The 17,621-nt window shown below is 37.6% G+C and overlaps 2 protein-coding genes across 2 annotated transcripts in view; both read right to left on the reverse strand.

Annotated features, from left to right (window-relative positions):
* Positions 1-207: 207 nt before the first annotated feature.
* gnrh3 (gonadotropin-releasing hormone 3) lies at positions 208-1,034 on the reverse strand (the record flags this gene model as incomplete). Its single annotated transcript, XM_083898032.1, has 3 exons — positions 894-1,034; positions 595-675; positions 208-261 (listed from the first exon to the last, which is right to left on the reverse strand). Exons 1-3 carry the CDS (start codon positions 1,029-1,031, stop codon positions 208-210), a joined length of 273 nt encoding a protein of 90 aa, XP_083754158.1. The 5' UTR covers positions 1,032-1,034.
* A 2,763-nt stretch (positions 1,035-3,797) lies between these two features.
* LOC310934237 (receptor-type tyrosine-protein phosphatase epsilon-like) overlaps positions 3,798-17,621 on the reverse strand; it is a gene marked incomplete at its 3' end in the record, with an annotated part of 35,990 nt that continues 22,166 nt past the window's right edge. Inside the window, exons 11-21 of the mRNA XM_083897921.1 lie at positions 15,998-16,117; positions 13,840-14,003; positions 11,392-11,527; positions 11,042-11,191; positions 9,218-9,311; positions 8,845-8,921; positions 8,546-8,680; positions 7,736-7,861; positions 7,431-7,582; positions 3,987-4,122; positions 3,798-3,872 (exon numbers count right to left, since the gene is read on the reverse strand). Coding sequence (XP_083754047.1) covers positions 3,798-3,872; positions 3,987-4,122; positions 7,431-7,582; positions 7,736-7,861; positions 8,546-8,680; positions 8,845-8,921; positions 9,218-9,311; positions 11,042-11,191; positions 11,392-11,527; positions 13,840-14,003; positions 15,998-16,117 — 1,365 coding nt within the window. The remainder of the gene's footprint in view (positions 3,873-3,986; positions 4,123-7,430; positions 7,583-7,735; positions 7,862-8,545; positions 8,681-8,844; positions 8,922-9,217; positions 9,312-11,041; positions 11,192-11,391; positions 11,528-13,839; positions 14,004-15,997; positions 16,118-17,621) is intronic.

A 17,621-nucleotide genomic window follows, 5' to 3' on the forward strand; every position in this document is an offset into this window, starting at 1 on the left:
AATAATTGAATCACCTTTCAGGAAAAAAAACACCAAAAACTTTATAACAGTTTCACACAGATTGATATTTAAATGTTACAGACACAATATTTTGTAGTAAATGTGATATTTGTTGAAGTTTCCCGTCTCCCATGGGCGCTGTTGTGGATGATTCAATTCCAGTTTCTTTCTTCTTGTTTGTGCCGTTGTCGTCGTCGTCGTCGCTCTTTAATTGTTGGGGAGCCTTTTCTTTCGGTCGAACTGTCTGGAATCGCCATCAATCTGAGGAAATTAAATCTCAGTTAGTGGTTTTAACTGCCCACCCACCCCCCTCTGCTTAAATATTTAATCCCACAAATATTTAAAATTTTCATTCGTAGATACGATATCGAAATCGCAGCCCGGGCAAGTTAGATACACATCTGAGAAGAGATAAAAATTAGACATGCACACGCTCAATCATGCAAAATGGGACAAATAAAAACAGTCATTGAGCAGTTTTGTATATTGTCATTGCCGCTGTGGAGCGCGGCGGAGCACAGTGGTGTAGTGTACATTAATATTGTACAATTGAAGTAGACATTCGGTAATAAATTATGTATAATAAGCACTTACTACACTGTATGGTCGGAGTCTCTCTTGGGTTTGGGCACTCGCCTCCTCAGGAAGAGACAGCACTTCTCCCGTGCCCATCATCTAAACACAATAAAAGAGATTTTTACCATGAATGACATTAAACCAAACCCAGCATTTACAGTATGTGCTGTGACAAAAAAAAAAAAAAGAGAAGAAAAGTGCAGGATCAGGTTGATTTGACAAGGTATTTCCGTTTAATTTCATAAAGGCACATTTCCTGAAACTGAAGCCTTATTAAAAACACACACACACACACACACACACACTCACTCACTCACCCTGATTGTTGCCTCCAGCTCTCCCACACTTCTCTTCCCACCTGGTAGCCATCCATAGGACCAGTGCTGGGACAGAGTGACCTGACCCACCAACGCCAACAACAACACCTGCACCATCACTCTGCTGCCTGTTTCCATTAGAGCGGCTGTGGAGGAGGAAACCACATTTGTAATAAAAAAAAAAAAAAAGAAAGAAAGAAAGAAAGAAAAGAAAGAAAAAAACTGTGTGACAGTCTCCTCGCTCTCGGCTCCACAACCTTACACAACACGCTGGGAGTTATAAACCATCGCCCAACATTAATACACGACCACGTCGGACAGTAATTAATAAGAGGAGCAATTGTAACTTAATGAACACTGAAAGTCAACTTCGCCGAGGACTCAGTCCACTCACCTCCTGTGTTTGCCTTGTTAGCATGTGGTGCATTAGCAGAGGAAAGGGGGTTTTATAGGTGTTGCACAAGGCTGCTGTCAGGATTATAATCCCCACTATGCAGGTGTGACACACTAATGGGACACAGAATAGCACTAATGGAGGTGGCTAAGTGCTCAGATATACGGACGTCAACATGGGAGCTCATATATATATATATATATATATATATTTATACACATAGTCGGACAAACACAGGTTTTAACCAGTAACATTAATTCAGGTTTCGCTCCAGTTTTTAGGGCTTTTGCTCCGAAAAAACGTGACACTTTAGCCGTTATTTTAAAAACGGCGTACGTATTTCCTGTGTTCTCTGGATGTGTTCCAACAAAATAATTGAGAATAATCGTACTGTACGGTCGTTATAGCGTGGCTAAAACAACAAATCTAATGGTAAATGCATGTGTGTGTGTGTGTGTGTGTGCTGTATCAAGGGAGACGAAAAGGGGGGGGGGGGAACAAAAGATGCAATCTGACATTTACCTTCATCTATAATTTATTGGTATCAGCTTTTAGCAAACAAATAGTACTTCAAAATCCATACAGATTTCAAAAAGGCAGAAGCACCGTTGGAAAAAAACGAGATGCTTGTGCGTTCATACATCAGCTGCAAGGCCTCTTTGTCGTGATCCCTATAATGTCTCATCCCATCAGCATGACAATACATTTAAGAAAAAAAAAAAAAAGAAAAAAAAACCTTAGTGATGAGTAATGACCACAGCAAAGAGTTTATGTACAATAAATAAATAAAGCAAGAAAGCAAAATGACCATTAAGTGTCATATATATATATATAAACCCATCTCATGACTTAATAATAATAATGGCAGTATAAACACAGTCGAGATTATTCACCCAAACTTAAGACTTAACAGTCACAGAAGCCTCGCAAATAAATATATATATATATATATATATATATATATATATATATATATATATATATATATATATATATATATATATATACGCTTTTGATTTGGCAGAAATGTTCCCTGTTTAAATATGAAAGTAAGCCTAACTATCATAGTCAAAATATGTCAAAAAAAAAAAAAAAAAAAATGCCTGCATGCATATTTTATCATTTTGGCTGAGTTCTACTTCATCTCAATATTTTTTATTTTAATTTTTTTTTTTTTTTTTTTTTCATCTCAGTCCCCGGAGATGAACAAAGTTCAGCCGCATCAATTAACACTTTTCATTCACTCCTCTGCAAACTCAACTAAAAACTTATATATGATACATTATTATGAGGGGCGGTGTAGGCCATAATTCATTTTTTTTTACCTCTCACATAGAACAATTTTACCTCTCACATACACGATTTTACCTCTCACATTTACAATTTTACCTCTCACATACAATTGTTTTACCTCACACATTAAATGTTTTTACGGCTCACATTAAATGTTTATACACATTACATGTGAGAGGTAAAACAATTGTATGTGAGTGGTAAAATTTGGAATGTGAGAGGTAAAATTGTGAATGTGAGAGGTAAAATTGTGAATGTGAGAGGTAAAAAAAAGGAATGATGGCCTACACGGCCCCTCATACATTATACTGTATATGTTAGCCATATAATAATCTGGAGAGATGATCTGACAGACGGACAAACGGCGCGACGATCCCGTTTAGTACAAACTCAACATAGATATCTTTACTGAAGTTGTGTCACTCGGTGACAAGGATTTCACGATTAGAAACGGCTCTCTAATCCACATGGCACTGTTGTTGTTGTTGTTGTTGTTGTTGTTGTTGTTGTGGTTTTTAAAACGCGAAACATGCGAGTGCGTTCAAATTATATGTACATTTGTCAGCAGGACCGTGGACACTTTATTTCCAAGTGCATTTTTCAGTCGTATAAACTCGCAACAGGCAGCAGCTGTTGAGTTATTCACACATAAAAACACATTAAGTTCCTCTTTTTTTTTTTCATTTTCAGCTGAAGGTAAATCACAAATTATTATCCACACATGTCAGATTCCCAAAAGCATGAATGTTGTTTTTTTTGTTTAACTGTATATATCAAACATAAAATTTATGATCCTCATGGCAGTGACATAAGTTAAGTAAGCAGCATGAAAGACAAATAATATTTACAGTAAAATAAACCAAAGGCATTGTGTGGTCAGTGACAGAATAAAGCAGCCACACAGTGGTGTGAAAACGGAACACAAGTGAAGTGAATGTTCCCTCTTAAACACTTTATTGGACCAAACCATAACATTATTAGTTCCTATATTTTCTTCCTTTTTTTTTTACATTATGACATTTGAAGGTCAAGACACCTGAAGCACAGATGCTTTAAATTATCTTACAATTATTTCTGTTTTTTTTTTTTAAACATCTGTGCAAAATGTAAAAAGAGCTTGCTTTTAGAAAACAACATTCAGGAAGAAGAAGAAAAAGAAATTGCATATAAGTTAATAATTTGACCCCTAGAATTATTACAGAACAGTATCTGGCGTGTTATTTAAAATTGGCGTAGTCGGAGAAAATGTCAACAAAATCCTGAACCACCCTGTAGCAGAAGTCGTATTGCTCCTGGAAAGAGAAGCGAAAAAGGAAAGAGAAAGTGTTATTGTACTTGTGCAAAACTCCCACCCCCCCCCCCCCCACCCAAAAAAAGCGTGAATTAAAAACTTGTTTTCCACCTACCACAGTCTGAACCATGTGTGGTCTCTGCATGCGTAAACTCTTGACGGTCTGAAAAACGTCCAGGAGGCCCTCCGCCTTCACCCTCTCCAGAATATTACTGAGGGCGATGAAGGTGCCTGTTCGACCCGCGCCCGCACTGAAACACACAATAAAGAGTATATAAGTTAAAAACAAAAAAAAAAAAATGTCTTGCAGAGAGACTGCACCTGTTGAAAAAAAAAAAAATCTATCTCTGTATGAACGCGAGGAGCGTGTGTCTGTCTAACTGTTCACTGGTTCAACGGACAGGCTTCAAACTTGGCAGGTGAGCGCACACCAGTGTGTGAAGTGCCCACTTTAGCCATGTTTGGAGAGGAAATGGAAGGAGATGTTGGTGGAAAAGAGACAGATTTATCGCTATATATCGCTAATCTGGCTACTTTTTTTCTGAATTAATCAGAAGTGGAAAGTAACGAAATACATTTACTCAAGTTACTGTATTGAATACTTTTTTTGTGTATTTTGTATTTTTTTATTTAAAATCAGGATTTTGTATTTTACTTGAGTACGTATTGACTCAAGTATTGTACTTAGTTACTTTATAAATCCTATCCGTTACTGAGTAAAAAAAAAAATTCAGCACAATGAAGACCTACAGGGGGAAAATATACACCAGAACCAGACGAATGATGATGTGATTAGCACCAGCACTGGTGCGTAAACATAGAGGGCGCGCGACAAAAGTGACGTCATATCCTGTGATTTTCAAAATAGTTTTGGGTTTCTGACCCCTTGTCATATTTCTACTACCCTCACACCCCATGCAAAGTAACTAAGTAACTTTTACTTAAAGTACATTTCAAATGAACTACTTTTTACTTCTACTTGAGTAATATTTCATCAATGTATTGGTACTTTTACTTGAGTACAATATTTTAGTACTTTTTCCACCTCTGGAATTAATAACATAACTGTTCCTGAATCACATAAATTCAGAATAATAGAGATGATGGAATAGGTTGTAGAGTGCTGTCTTTGGCATGGTGTGAATAAGAAATAGGGATAATAATACTGGTCACAATCAATGGATCGGATATCGTAAAGATAACCTCGATACTGGTCATGATATACAGTGCTGAACCAATTTATTGAACCACCTGTTAGAAAAATTAAAAAACATATATATTTTATAAATCTACTTGGCAAAAAACAAGCTGAATTCTACCTTTAAATACTCAAATTTGAGGCTCACTGGGGCTTCTTCTCTGAGATGTCACAAATGAATCGCAAAGCATCACATTCAACCACTAAAACTCATTGTTTTATGTAAGTAAATAACTATAAATGACATCTCAATCAAGAGGTAAAGCTTTGAAAATTTACGGATAACAATAATAATTATATTTTAGCATTAAAACTTCTACCACCTGGTGTATTAAACATTACAGAAACATAAAAAAAATATGATTTGGATAATTATCAGTGCTGTTAATTTTGGTGGTCTAATAAATAGTAAGATCATTTTAGCTGAGTCATGTTGTGGACTGTTTATTTCTTCTTTACGGGAGCAGAATATTTAGTTTTTTACGACACAGTTGGAGAATGATGTCTTTAAAATAGCTTGAAAAGGCTCCGCGATGAACAAATGCAATAATTAACAGTTTTGTAGTTTTAAAAGTGTAAAATGACAAACACTGAAGGTTGTGAAATCGGTATATTGGACACAGAAAAGTGGCATTGAGGCATCCGTAAGGCTTCTAACTTAGGGCACCAGTGTGTGCAGTGCCTATGTTGACGTTGTTTGGATACGAAATGTTAAGAAAAGAACAAAAACACTCTTGTAATCTCGTTTTTTGTTTCCACATTTGAGTGGAAAAAAAGTTTGCAAGAGAAAAAAAGGTGACCTTTGTTTCATAGCACCAATAATCACCCTCACTTACAGAGAGGCTAATCCAAACGCTAACACTAATCAGTGTTTGACTGAGTCAATGTTTACAATGATGGCGGGATGGATGGATGGAGAGAGAGAAAGAGAGATGCAATGCAAGAAGAGATAATGCAACATAAATAAAACAAATTCAGATAGTGGAGAGATGAGTGCGAACGTGGAGAGAAGTGTGCAGAGACGTTGGGGATTGCATCGGGTTAGCCCCGCTCCCCCGAGGCTGAGAAAAAGCTTTAAAAAGCCCCTCTTAGACAAGTGGTGATGAAGGAATAGCAGAGAGTGATGACACCATTTCCTGTCGTTAGCTCATCTTATCAGATTAATCATAGTGGGAGTCAGAGGAGATTTCACTTTGAGAGGTTTTAATTGACTGTGAATCAGTGGATTGGATCAATCCCATAGGGGAGCGCTGCTTTAGAATCACTTCACCTGAAGCTAGGTTCTGATCAAAGCTTTCACAGCTAAGTCTTTATAAGGGATCACAAAAATGGTTGAGGCACAGAACAGCTACGGGTCTACTGAGGCAAACTGTACCATTTATTGTAACAGGCGTTTTGGAGGAAAGAGAGAAAAAAAAACACGCATGCATTAAAACTCCACGATTCGACTGCAAGATGACGCCAAACGAGCGTTTATTGCAGAGTGTGTCATTTCTGCCCATAGGGGACACGACAGAGAAAACGACAAAAGACGTCGCGTGATGACGCCGAGGGAACAGCAGCATGGAATCATGGGAAGTGTTGTATTATTGGGTTTACAGGGAGAGTTTAATTTTCTTTCAGTTTAGGGGTCACCACAGCTGATGTCTATGTCACTCGGCTTAAAAAGAATTTTTGAAAACGAAAGTGGACTGGACTCTTGGAGAGGAGTTTTTGCGAAATACCAAAATCATAGTTTAAGCTGCATCAAACACTGAGACACAGAGACGTCCCACATCTGTCACACATGCATTTTTACTGCTTTAAAACAAAGGGGTTTACAGCAGGGGTCTCAAACTCACGGACGCCCACTTCAAAGTTTGTTTTTGTTTTGATTTAGATTCATTTTCCATTGTAATTTTTTTTTTTTTTTTAAATAAACTATACATTATTTGGAATAAATACGATCACATATGTTGTTATTGCTCACGTGTCACTTATTTCAATGTAAAGTCTTGACTTCCTGTTTATCCAGTTCGTGGTGATGAGGTCACATGGTGACCACAAACACCTCTGTGGCGCCTCCTGCTGTGCATTAGTGCCTCGTGTGAGTATAAACAAGGCTTAAGCGATGAATATAATTAGTAGAAGTGAATATTTCCTTCCTCATGCTAACGTTTCATATGTTGTTGTTTTTTTTGCCTGTAAAGTTAAAGCAGAGTTCATTAAAATGCGACCAGCAGCCATTTTTTGTCGATATTTGAACACAGGAATGTTACATAGTGTGTCTTTAAAGGGGCCTGAGTGTTTTTTTTTTTTTTTATATAAAAACACACACTCTGTCTTGTCCATCTGCAGCAGTGTCAAACTGAAGGTCCTCACCTGCAGTGCACAATTATGGGACGGTTTCCAGACTGCTGCTGCTGCCTCTGCACAGCGGCGATAATGTCAATCATTCCTCTTCCCTCGGCTGGTATTCCGATCTCAGGCCATCCGTGGAAGTGGAAGTGCCGGACATGTTGCGACTGCTTCTCCTGGTGGGATGGAGAGCTTACAGTTTTACAAACGCAGCAGGGGGGCGGGGCCCGCGGTGGAATTTAATTACATTTTAAGCGTCAGGAAGAGTATTAATTCAGGATTAATGCGTTTTAACGTGATGTGTTAGCGGAGGTAGATCATCTACGCACCGGTCTGCAGGTGAGCACCATGTCTTTGAGAGTGAAGGTTTCACACTGTGTGTCAGCCGTCAGCTCCACAGTATAATCTCCAAATGTTATACTGCCCTCTGATGGCCAGTACTGGAAGCACTTTTCCTGTTTTGGCAGGATGACATGGAAAAACAACAATTAGGGTTGACTTGAACCTGTTTATTGTTTCAATCTAATGTCTCAAAAGCACACAGTTGATCTGACGCCAACACGATCTGTATGTTTATATATGAACAGTGAATTTGTGAGTCTTTATGCACAATGGGAATATGCAATTATAAGTGCAGTAAAATGAGGACAATGTGTAATTAATCTCTTAATCTCTATTGCACTAGAATAAGCACTCATTTTTTACATTTTGCTCCGTTAATCAACCTGAAACCTATGGTCCCTACATCCTGATTTGCCTGCTACATCACATATTATTTTTTATTATCAATAGCTTGTTAAAAGGAGCATTTTTTTTTTAAAGTGTATTTACTTGTGTATTTTGTCTTTTTTCCCTTTCAACCTGCCTTGGGACAACAGATGCAAATTAGCCAATAATCTGGCTGCACCGTTACGTTGACGTTCATTAATGTGCAGTGTCCCACATTAATTGGGGGGGGGGGGGGTGGGCATAAATAAATAATTATACTGCAACAACAACAACAACGCGGTGCAATTAAAAAAAAAAGAAAAAAAAAAGGCAAGAGCGGATGTGAGAGGACGGGAAGAAGAAAAACAAAAAAAGAAACTGTAACACAAAACGCAACCAGCACCTTTTTGCAAAGAGTGCCATAACTGTACCTGCTCCCGCTCTTTGAGCTCGGTGAGCGTAACGATTGAGTGGCACCTCCACACCCACACCATCCTCCAGAAGTCCTCCACCGTGTGAGACAGCGGGCCCTGGGTTGCGATAAAATAGTCCTTCTGCCTGTAGCCCTGGAGGGCAGATCATCCAGTAAACAACACTTGAGAGTGCAGCAAACATAACATTTTTGCATTGTTTGTAAAGGAAGCAATGAGCCTTTTTTATACATATAAAAATATATATATGTGCACTTCTATGGGAAATCTGTGCAGGAGGTCGTGTGGGGGTTGCTTACATCAATAAAGGAGGCATTGATGTAGTCGGTGAACTCCTGTCCTCTCTTCACTGACAGTATTACTCGGTTGAAATCATCTGCGGAAAAAGAAAAGAAAGGGAAAATGAAACTTTTCACAAGTGATCCCTAATAAAATAAAAGTATAATAAAGAGGCAAAAAAAAAAAAACAACAACTCTGCTAATTTAAACTTTGCAGTCTCTCCTCAAACTTTAAGGGCCAATTTAAATGTCATTGATCACACGGACACGCACTGATTAGGTGGGAAATCTGTGTACGTCGTGTGTGAAATCAGCAGCAGCGCGATGGACTTTGATGTGAGCGGGATGTGATGTATTATGGAAGTGTTCGGGGCGTATCGCAGTGATCCTTACACGGAATGATTTGAAGCACGCGGTTCTTCTTCATGTTGGCGGGGAGGTTCCCAGTCCTCATGTTCTCCTTCATTATGCGGACGTTGGTCAGCTTCTGATGGAGAGAGAGAGAGAGAGAGAGAGAGAGTGAGAACATGAGTGGTGGACGACACACTAATAGATTAAGATAAGATAAGATTTTATTCCTTTATTCGTCCCACAGTGGGGACATTAACAACAACACAGCAGCAAGACAGTAAAGGATAGTAAATAATAAACATGCACTAACAAGAAAAGTACAATATAATAAGATATTATCACTAAGACTATATAACAGTGTACATTAATAAAGAAAAAAAGAAGGATAAAAATGAAAAGGCAGAGCATTTAAAAAAAGAAAGGAGACATTCACTCGATGACTAAGTGACAATTAAATGATCAATTAATTGCTTTGCATGTTTTTTTTCTAGGATTTTTTGCTCCACAGAACAAAGAAATCATTAAATCATGAATTTAATGAATCCATTTTTGGATCGTGGACAAAACTATCCTCATTTTTGAGTTTTGTGAAACACACCGATTGACATTTTTCAGCATTTTCTGCCATTTCATGGATCAAACTACTAGATTAATCAAGAAAATAATCATTATTCATGTAATAAAATTCAATTTGAACTCAGTTTTCTTCATTTGCACTTAAATTCCGCACTAATTCTATTAATAACGTACCTTTTTACAACAATTATGTATGTTTTTGTGTTGCGCATCAATGATTTTTGATATAAATCCTTTAGGACTGCAAAAATGTGTTAATTATGAATCAGTTTCTAAATTAATAGTCAACTATTTTGATAATCGATTTCAGTTTTATTTAATAATTTAAGAAAAAAAAACAAGTTTTTTTTTTATTTCTTAAATGTAAATATGTTCCGGATTCCTTGCTCCATGTAACAAAGTTATCATTCAAATTGATTCACTTTATGTTTATGGGAAAATCCCATCAAGTATTTGATTACTTGAGAAGATAATTGACTTTTAACAAATAATTAACATAATAATCATTGGTTGCAGCCCTACAGTATACTAGTTAAATTATTGATCTGTTAGTTAAGAGATAAACTGCACACTTCACTTTTGTTGGACTTATTTCAAAACGTATGAATCTCCTGAACTGTTGACACTTTGTTGTGTAAGCTATGTTTTCTTACTGAAACCTTTTCTAAATATTAACTTTAACACTCATGGACAACTGCACCAATTCTACAGAATAAACAGTGAAATCCAAACCATAAATTCCCCCAAATTATTACGTCTCATGTCGAATTTTGAACCTTTTTTTCTTGTTGTTGTGTGAACGTATTTGCACCCTCTTAAATTTTTACCCGTCCCCATAAACTTCCAAAGGTACAGTATATATATGGATGCTACATTATCCACATGATGATCAAAAAAGGCATTATTTACATCGGTGCAGGGCAGTGATTCTAAGACAGGCGGTAAAAAACCAGAGATGCAGGGACAAAAACACTTCATATTGGTCGCGGGCGAAAAAGAAAGAGGAGGCAACGGGGAATAATTATATTCCATGTTTAGGGAACTGTGAGGGGGACTCTTTGCAGCAAAAATGAGAATTTCTCACCAAGCCACGATAAATTCTACATGGCAGATGGCGGTGCCATATAAAGTTTTAGTTGATACAAAGCATTGTTATTTATGTTACTGCCGCCAAGAGCAGCACCCTGGGCAAGTTTTTCCGTGAAAATATACCCGTGCAGGGCGCGGGGCCGACGGGGGACGATTCATTACTGACTGAAATGTTTAAGAGTGAGCTTCTGTCTTTCGTACCCTGAACTCCTCCTCCAGGCCCAGCCTGTCGTGAGGAGCCCTGGTGTTGTGAAGCCTCTGCAGATGGCCCTCCAGAGAGCACACATCCAGCTCCGTGTCTCCATACAGGTAGTACTCCAGCAGAGCCTGGTAGATGAAGGAGTACTGCATCTGAGGAGAGGAGAGGAAGTAGAAGTTTTTGCGGTTGCTTCTTTTTTATATATATACTTATTTTTCCTGCTTCTTTTCGCATCACAGGTTGTTTTCCACGTCCTCGCCTCGTGTTTGTGCCGTGACTGGAGCAGCGTTGAGTTGAGCTGTCAAGTCCGGGGCGCGCGCACACAACAGGGTCGGCAAGGGTCAGCACTTACATCTGTCTGGATGAGTTGACAGCGCTGCTGTCGTATTCTGCTCACGGAGCCGAAGACGTCCACCCTCTGGTCCATGTGCATCATGTCGATCATGCTGTCAATGACAATGAACGTCCCGGTTCTTCCCACACCGGCACTGCAAGCAGCAGCAGCAGCAGCAGCAGCAGCAGCACAAAAAAAAAACGAGAAGGGAGGCATGAAGGTCTGAAGTCAGACTTGAGGCAAAACAGCAAGAGGTGTAGCGAGAAAAACTCAATGTGTTAAATTCAAATAAAAAGGAAAATTAAGATTTTGAATCAATTTTTTTTGGAATTACAACTCAGGTTTCCTCTTTTTGGACTTACATTTTTTGTCTCGTTCTATTCTAAAATGTATTAATAGCATTGATTTTTTTTCTTTTGAGGTTGTTGGTGGGTTTTTTGAGACATCATTTAGGGTTGATTTCTAAATTAAATGGTGATTTGAGTCATTTTTTAACGATTACATTTCACAAAATGTGAATATTTTCTGGTTTTCTTGCAACATGCAATAAAGAAACCACTCAAAATGATACAATTATGTTTATTTTTATTTTATTTTTTAAAATATCACCATTTTGAGTTTTGGGAAACTATTTCTGATATTTCTTGAGAAAATAGCTGACATTTAATTCATCAAAGAAGAAAATAACAGTCGATTGCTGCCCTAAAACATTTAAATTCTTGATCTCTTACAGAGTTTGTTTGACTTATCTCAAACCATATTTTAATCTTGTTCATGTTTCTATTTTATACTATTATTTTCTTATTGAGACCTGAAAACGGTTAAAATATGAATTGTGCTGCATGCTCTAAACCGCCGTTATTCTTGTATCTGACACATTCTTTTCATATTTAACTGATTGAATTATTTTATTTTGTTTGTATCATACATAGGAATTTATGCCCAGCGACGTCAGAATGAAACATAAATCGCACATAATATTTAAACACATAAACCTTCCTGACACAAATTTATAGACGTATAAACTCAACCCAATTTGTGGATTTTAGAGGAGACGTTTCATTCTGGAGGAATTCATTTTCAGGGAGATTCCTGATGTTGTCTATCGATCTTTAAAGAAAAAAAAAAAAAAAGCAAGGAACGTTGGTCTAATAATCACATAACTGTCAAACGGTCCACTCGACAGACTTGTTTGGATAAGAAATGCAGGATATGTGGAGATTTATCGCTAAAAGACTGAATTTGTCACAATTTTCCATTATTACACATAAATAACCATATAATGAACGGTACGGCACTAGTTACATAAGATTCAGCGCGGTAATTATGCTTTATTTGGAATTAACATCAACATAATTGTGCGATTGCCTTCAATAGCATTTATTTACTGACAGATTGAAGAAATGATTGCACAGTGATCTATAAGTACAATGATGTAAAAACCACAGAGGGTCAACCTTTCATCCACATTACACGAACTAACGACTAACGCGATATAACCGCTCTGAACGCGGAGCACACATGTGAAAGTGCTTCACCTCTGAAGCCCAAACAAACTCCTAATAGATTTACAAGAGTCATTTGAGCGAACGACGCCTGCGGGAGCACAGAGCGCCTGGGATTCCACAGTGGGGCGTTGAAGCCTCTTCGGCGGGGCCTCGTTCAAGAACAACAACTCCCCGACACCTGTTGCAGCAGTTGCTACAATCGGTTGCAGATTTATTTGGCTGCGCATCGATTGTCCACACAAACGTACTATGGGTACGTACCATGTTATACTGTATACTAGGAATAGTTTGATATCACTCTTTTATTACTGACATAACAACCCTAAAATACTGTTATTATCAGTCTTTTTTTTAAAAAATGTTTTAAGCTTCTAAGCTGCTAATAGCACATTTGTATATCTATAAAGACGAATCGCGAATAATTTAACCCTTTAACACCAAGCGTATATCGCCGTAGCTAGGTGACGGTTTGTGCTATCGGAAAAAATCCGACGGTTTCTGAAAGCCAACTTACATTTATTGTTGCAGGAAGCCTGCAGATCTGCATCATAGTAGCTAATATATACCAACAATATGCCTTGCATGTTAAAATCTACTTGACAATAAAACTGATTTCAGGTTATTCTAGTGCATATCTTCCCTTATTTAACCATTACAACACAATAAAGTCACCATATGAAACGTTTACATACATTCAGTGGACAAAAAAAAAAAAAAAAGCTATTTTATGGAAACCAGGTGCCTCTGACATAAAGAGTTATTTTAACATAACTCACAGATTTACTGCGAACCAGGATATTTATAATCTCCAAAGTGTTTCCACCTCTTAAATAATAAATAATATCGCAAGGAAAAAAGAAAAAAAGTTCTGCACTCCGGCTACACTGCGTATAAAAAATGAAGTGAACTCTTCTGGGCTAGTGTATTTATATTTTATATACAGTACTACACGTCTCACCTGCAGTGCACAACAATGGGCCCAGCGTACGACGGATTGACAGCCTTGACCTTCTTGAGGAACTTCAGCATGCCTATGGGCGAGAACGGCACCCCGAAGTCTGGCCAGCTGGTGAAGTGGAGCTGAGTGACCAGTCGCGGAGCCCGGGGACCGTCGCTGCCCTGCTGTGAGGCACAGACACACAATGTTAATACTCGCTGTCAGAGACGCTAATGACTGAAAAGACAAATGATGACGACGCTTAATGAAAAATCTTCATGTGCAGCATTTATGGAGGGATTATAGTCACAATAAATATATTAATTGAAGTGTTTAATCACTATAACTGATTTGGTAGAAAACTCACATTTACTGCAAACTAGAAGTGCCGTCCAGTTGGGATTGGGTACCTTACCCCAGGGTCTCAAACCGGCAACCCTTCAGTCACAAGCCCCACTTTTAAACTAAGTAAATACTCCTCTGCGTTTCACTAACAACCAGAACTGTTGTCACACATCCATCTGTCCTGCTTTGTTGAAAGAAGAAGATAATCTGGGAGCTGAAATCCCAGTGAGTGCTTTTATTTTGAAACGGGAACAGAATGTCTTTGCGTTTATGACACACGCGACAGATGCAGACGCTGAAACTGTGAAGGAAGATCATTTTCACTGACTATTTTTTGCTGTGAAATGTGTGTGAAAATGTGAATGTCTATTTCCACTCGCAGGAGACAGATGTGTGCATTAATGAAAGATAAAAGACATCCCAGTCGTCTGTTAAAATATTTTTTATAAAGTTTTTGAATTTTCACATTAGATATTACTTAGTACTTCTTATACACTAAGAAAACTGACGTTGTAAATCAAGAGAGAAGCAGAATTTTCCCATAAACTGAGTTCTTTTTTGCAACTAGAAGAGTAGCCCCCTAGTGGCTGTTCAATATATTCTTCATTCCTGGTTGGCTTCAAGAGGAAAATGTTAGAATACTTTCATATATATAGATATATACACATATACACATATATACATATATATATATACATATATATATACACAAGTTAAGTGAGAATTTGGACAGTTTCCCATAGACCACACAACCAGTTTTTCGCCCCCCAGTGGCTGTTCAGCACATTTCTATATGCTTTGAGTCACCCTGAAAACTAGATTATATATACACTCCAGTATATTTATAGTATAATATTCAGTATATTCAGTCTATTCTGGGGCCATTTTGTTGTCAAAATCTAATTCTGTTTTTGTGTCTGCCTCATAAATGGTCTATCTTTTGTGTGCACTGCAGTGCTACAGCTATAGCCACAGAGTCAGAGAGGGGAATAAAAGGGAATTTTTTTCAATCTGAATGCTGCGCCGCGCTCCGAGACGACACCAAGAAATGAAACACGGACGCTGCCTGTGCATCTAAATAATCCACGGTGTGTTTACATTCAAATATACAAACACAGACCTAATTTCACTCTGTGTTTATTACACACACTACATCTTGCTTTTCATTTATTTATTTATTTATTTATTTATTTATTTATCGTTTTGTATACTATTACAGTTTACTAAAATGTTCTTCTAACCCCGTGGGGGATCATTACTTCTTTTCTTTTTTTTTTTCTATGCAGTTTGGTTTCATTTAATTTTTAATAGCAAAATCTAACAATTATCATAACACATGTTTATAGCGACTGAGAACCTATATTGAAAAAGCACACATGCATGTGTCTCAGTAAAAGCAACATGTATTTCAAAGTTGGGGAGGAGGGTCATCTTATTAGATACATATTTCTTTGTTATTACAGTTTAGTATTACAGTAATTACATTTTCACTGATGTGCTGAGATTTAAGTCAAACAGTAATGTGTTTAAAAACAATAATACTAAAAAAGCCGGCTGTTAAAATAATAATAACCATTGCAATATAATTGTTTCAATACTGTAGCGGCGGAAAAACAATAAGCGGAATAATACGTAAATACAATGTTTACACGACGCGTAAGCACACTTTGAGACGTGCAATTGCATTCAATGTGTCTTTTTCTGTCCAGAAGTACATTTCAATTAAACTAAGAAGCATAAAAATCAATCTCGACTCATCCGACATCTAAAAATCTGACAGCAGATTTACTCCTCATTAATCTCATTAACGATGATTGACATCTTTTTTACTTACATACTGCACACAGAACTTTCTGATGGTATAGTCCACCAGCACGGTGGAATCCTCCATTGCCACGCGCACATTTCCGTACATCCAGCAGCCTTTTTCTGGCCAATATTGATAACATTTGTCCTGCGAAGAGGAGAAAACATTGTTTACGCCTCAAAAAACACACACACAACAGTTTGTTTGTATGTTCATGTTGTATAGTGTAAATAGTCCAGTCTTATTTTTAAGTATTTAAGCTTTAATTCTATCTTGTATTGTCCCTTTTTTGCCAATTCTTGTTAAGCGACTGCTTTTCTTAATTAATTCCGCATTGATCTTTGATCCTTGAGTCCTTTCAATCTTTATTTCGTTTCCATGTTACTGTGTTTGTGTTGCGCCAATAAACCAAAGCAAATTCATTGTGTGTTAGTACTTGGCAATAGAAGAGGTTTTTCTTTTTATAGCAATCCAGTGAGTTTGACCTGTGTGACCCCAAATACTGATACCGAGTATCTGCTAAATCCCTTATATATAATGTAAACAACTGCTCGATGGATCAATTATTAAGTGATTACTAAATTAACCATTATCATATTCGATGAATCAGTTTGTTTTTTATTGTTGTTGCCATAATTAAAGCTACTTTTCTGATTTTTCAGCTTCTAAAATGTGAATATTTTCTGGTTTTCTTTGCTCCTTATAACAAAAAGTTTATTAAAAGTGAATAATTTTGGTTTGTGGACAACATTATTTAACATTTTATGACATTTTATGGACTAAACAACTACGCGATTGTGAAAGTAAAAGCTGCAGTCCTAATATAATGTGTGTCCTGATGCTTTCATTCATCGACAAAAACTTAACAATTGATCGACAATGGCGTTAAATAACGACGGTTTATTCATCTTTTTCTTTTCTCCTTCAAACTGTTTCGCTCTATTAAAACACACGAGAACCCCAGCAGTGTCTGTGCCTCGACAAACATCATTCTAACTTATGGAGGTGATTGTGCCGCCGCCCTCTGTTGTGTGTACATTTTTATAGCGGACTTGTGTATTTTCACACTCCGATTCAGAGGCAATCACGGCGAGTTTGTGCGACTCCGTCAGTCAATAGTCTTCGCGGCGACGTTTCACCTCATTAAGTAGATTCTCAGACTAATTATCATCAGGCCTCTCAGGATCTTATCAACAATTATTCCGTCATTGATCCCCGATGCCTGTATCCTGCCCTATCAAACCTGCTGTTGAGCTCTCAATTGATCATCCCTTCGAGGGCAAAATTTAATGTGATGCTAACCGTAATCTGCCGGGGTGACACTTTGTATAGATTCTCAGTTGGGGAAAGAGGTCAAATAAATTATGCCCATGACTTTGGTTCATGAGAACAGAAAAGGTGGGGTGGTGAGGGGATTGGGGGGGGGTCCACTAATGGTGTATTGGAGCCATATTGATTGCACAGATTTATTCGATAACATATCCTTCGTGGATGGATGAATGGGTGGGGATTGGGGACAGCTAATGGACCTGGGGCCATGCTGTGAGAAGCAAACAAAACAAGACTCACTGCAACTGTCATTCACACACACAATAATAACACCACACTGTGACTACAGACTCGTACATAGTTGCTAAACAACATGATTTAC

Source organism: Microchirus variegatus (assembly GCF_963457635.1).
Source record: "Microchirus variegatus genome assembly, chromosome: 11".
Taxonomy (NCBI): Eukaryota; Metazoa; Chordata; class Actinopteri; order Pleuronectiformes; family Soleidae; genus Microchirus; species Microchirus variegatus.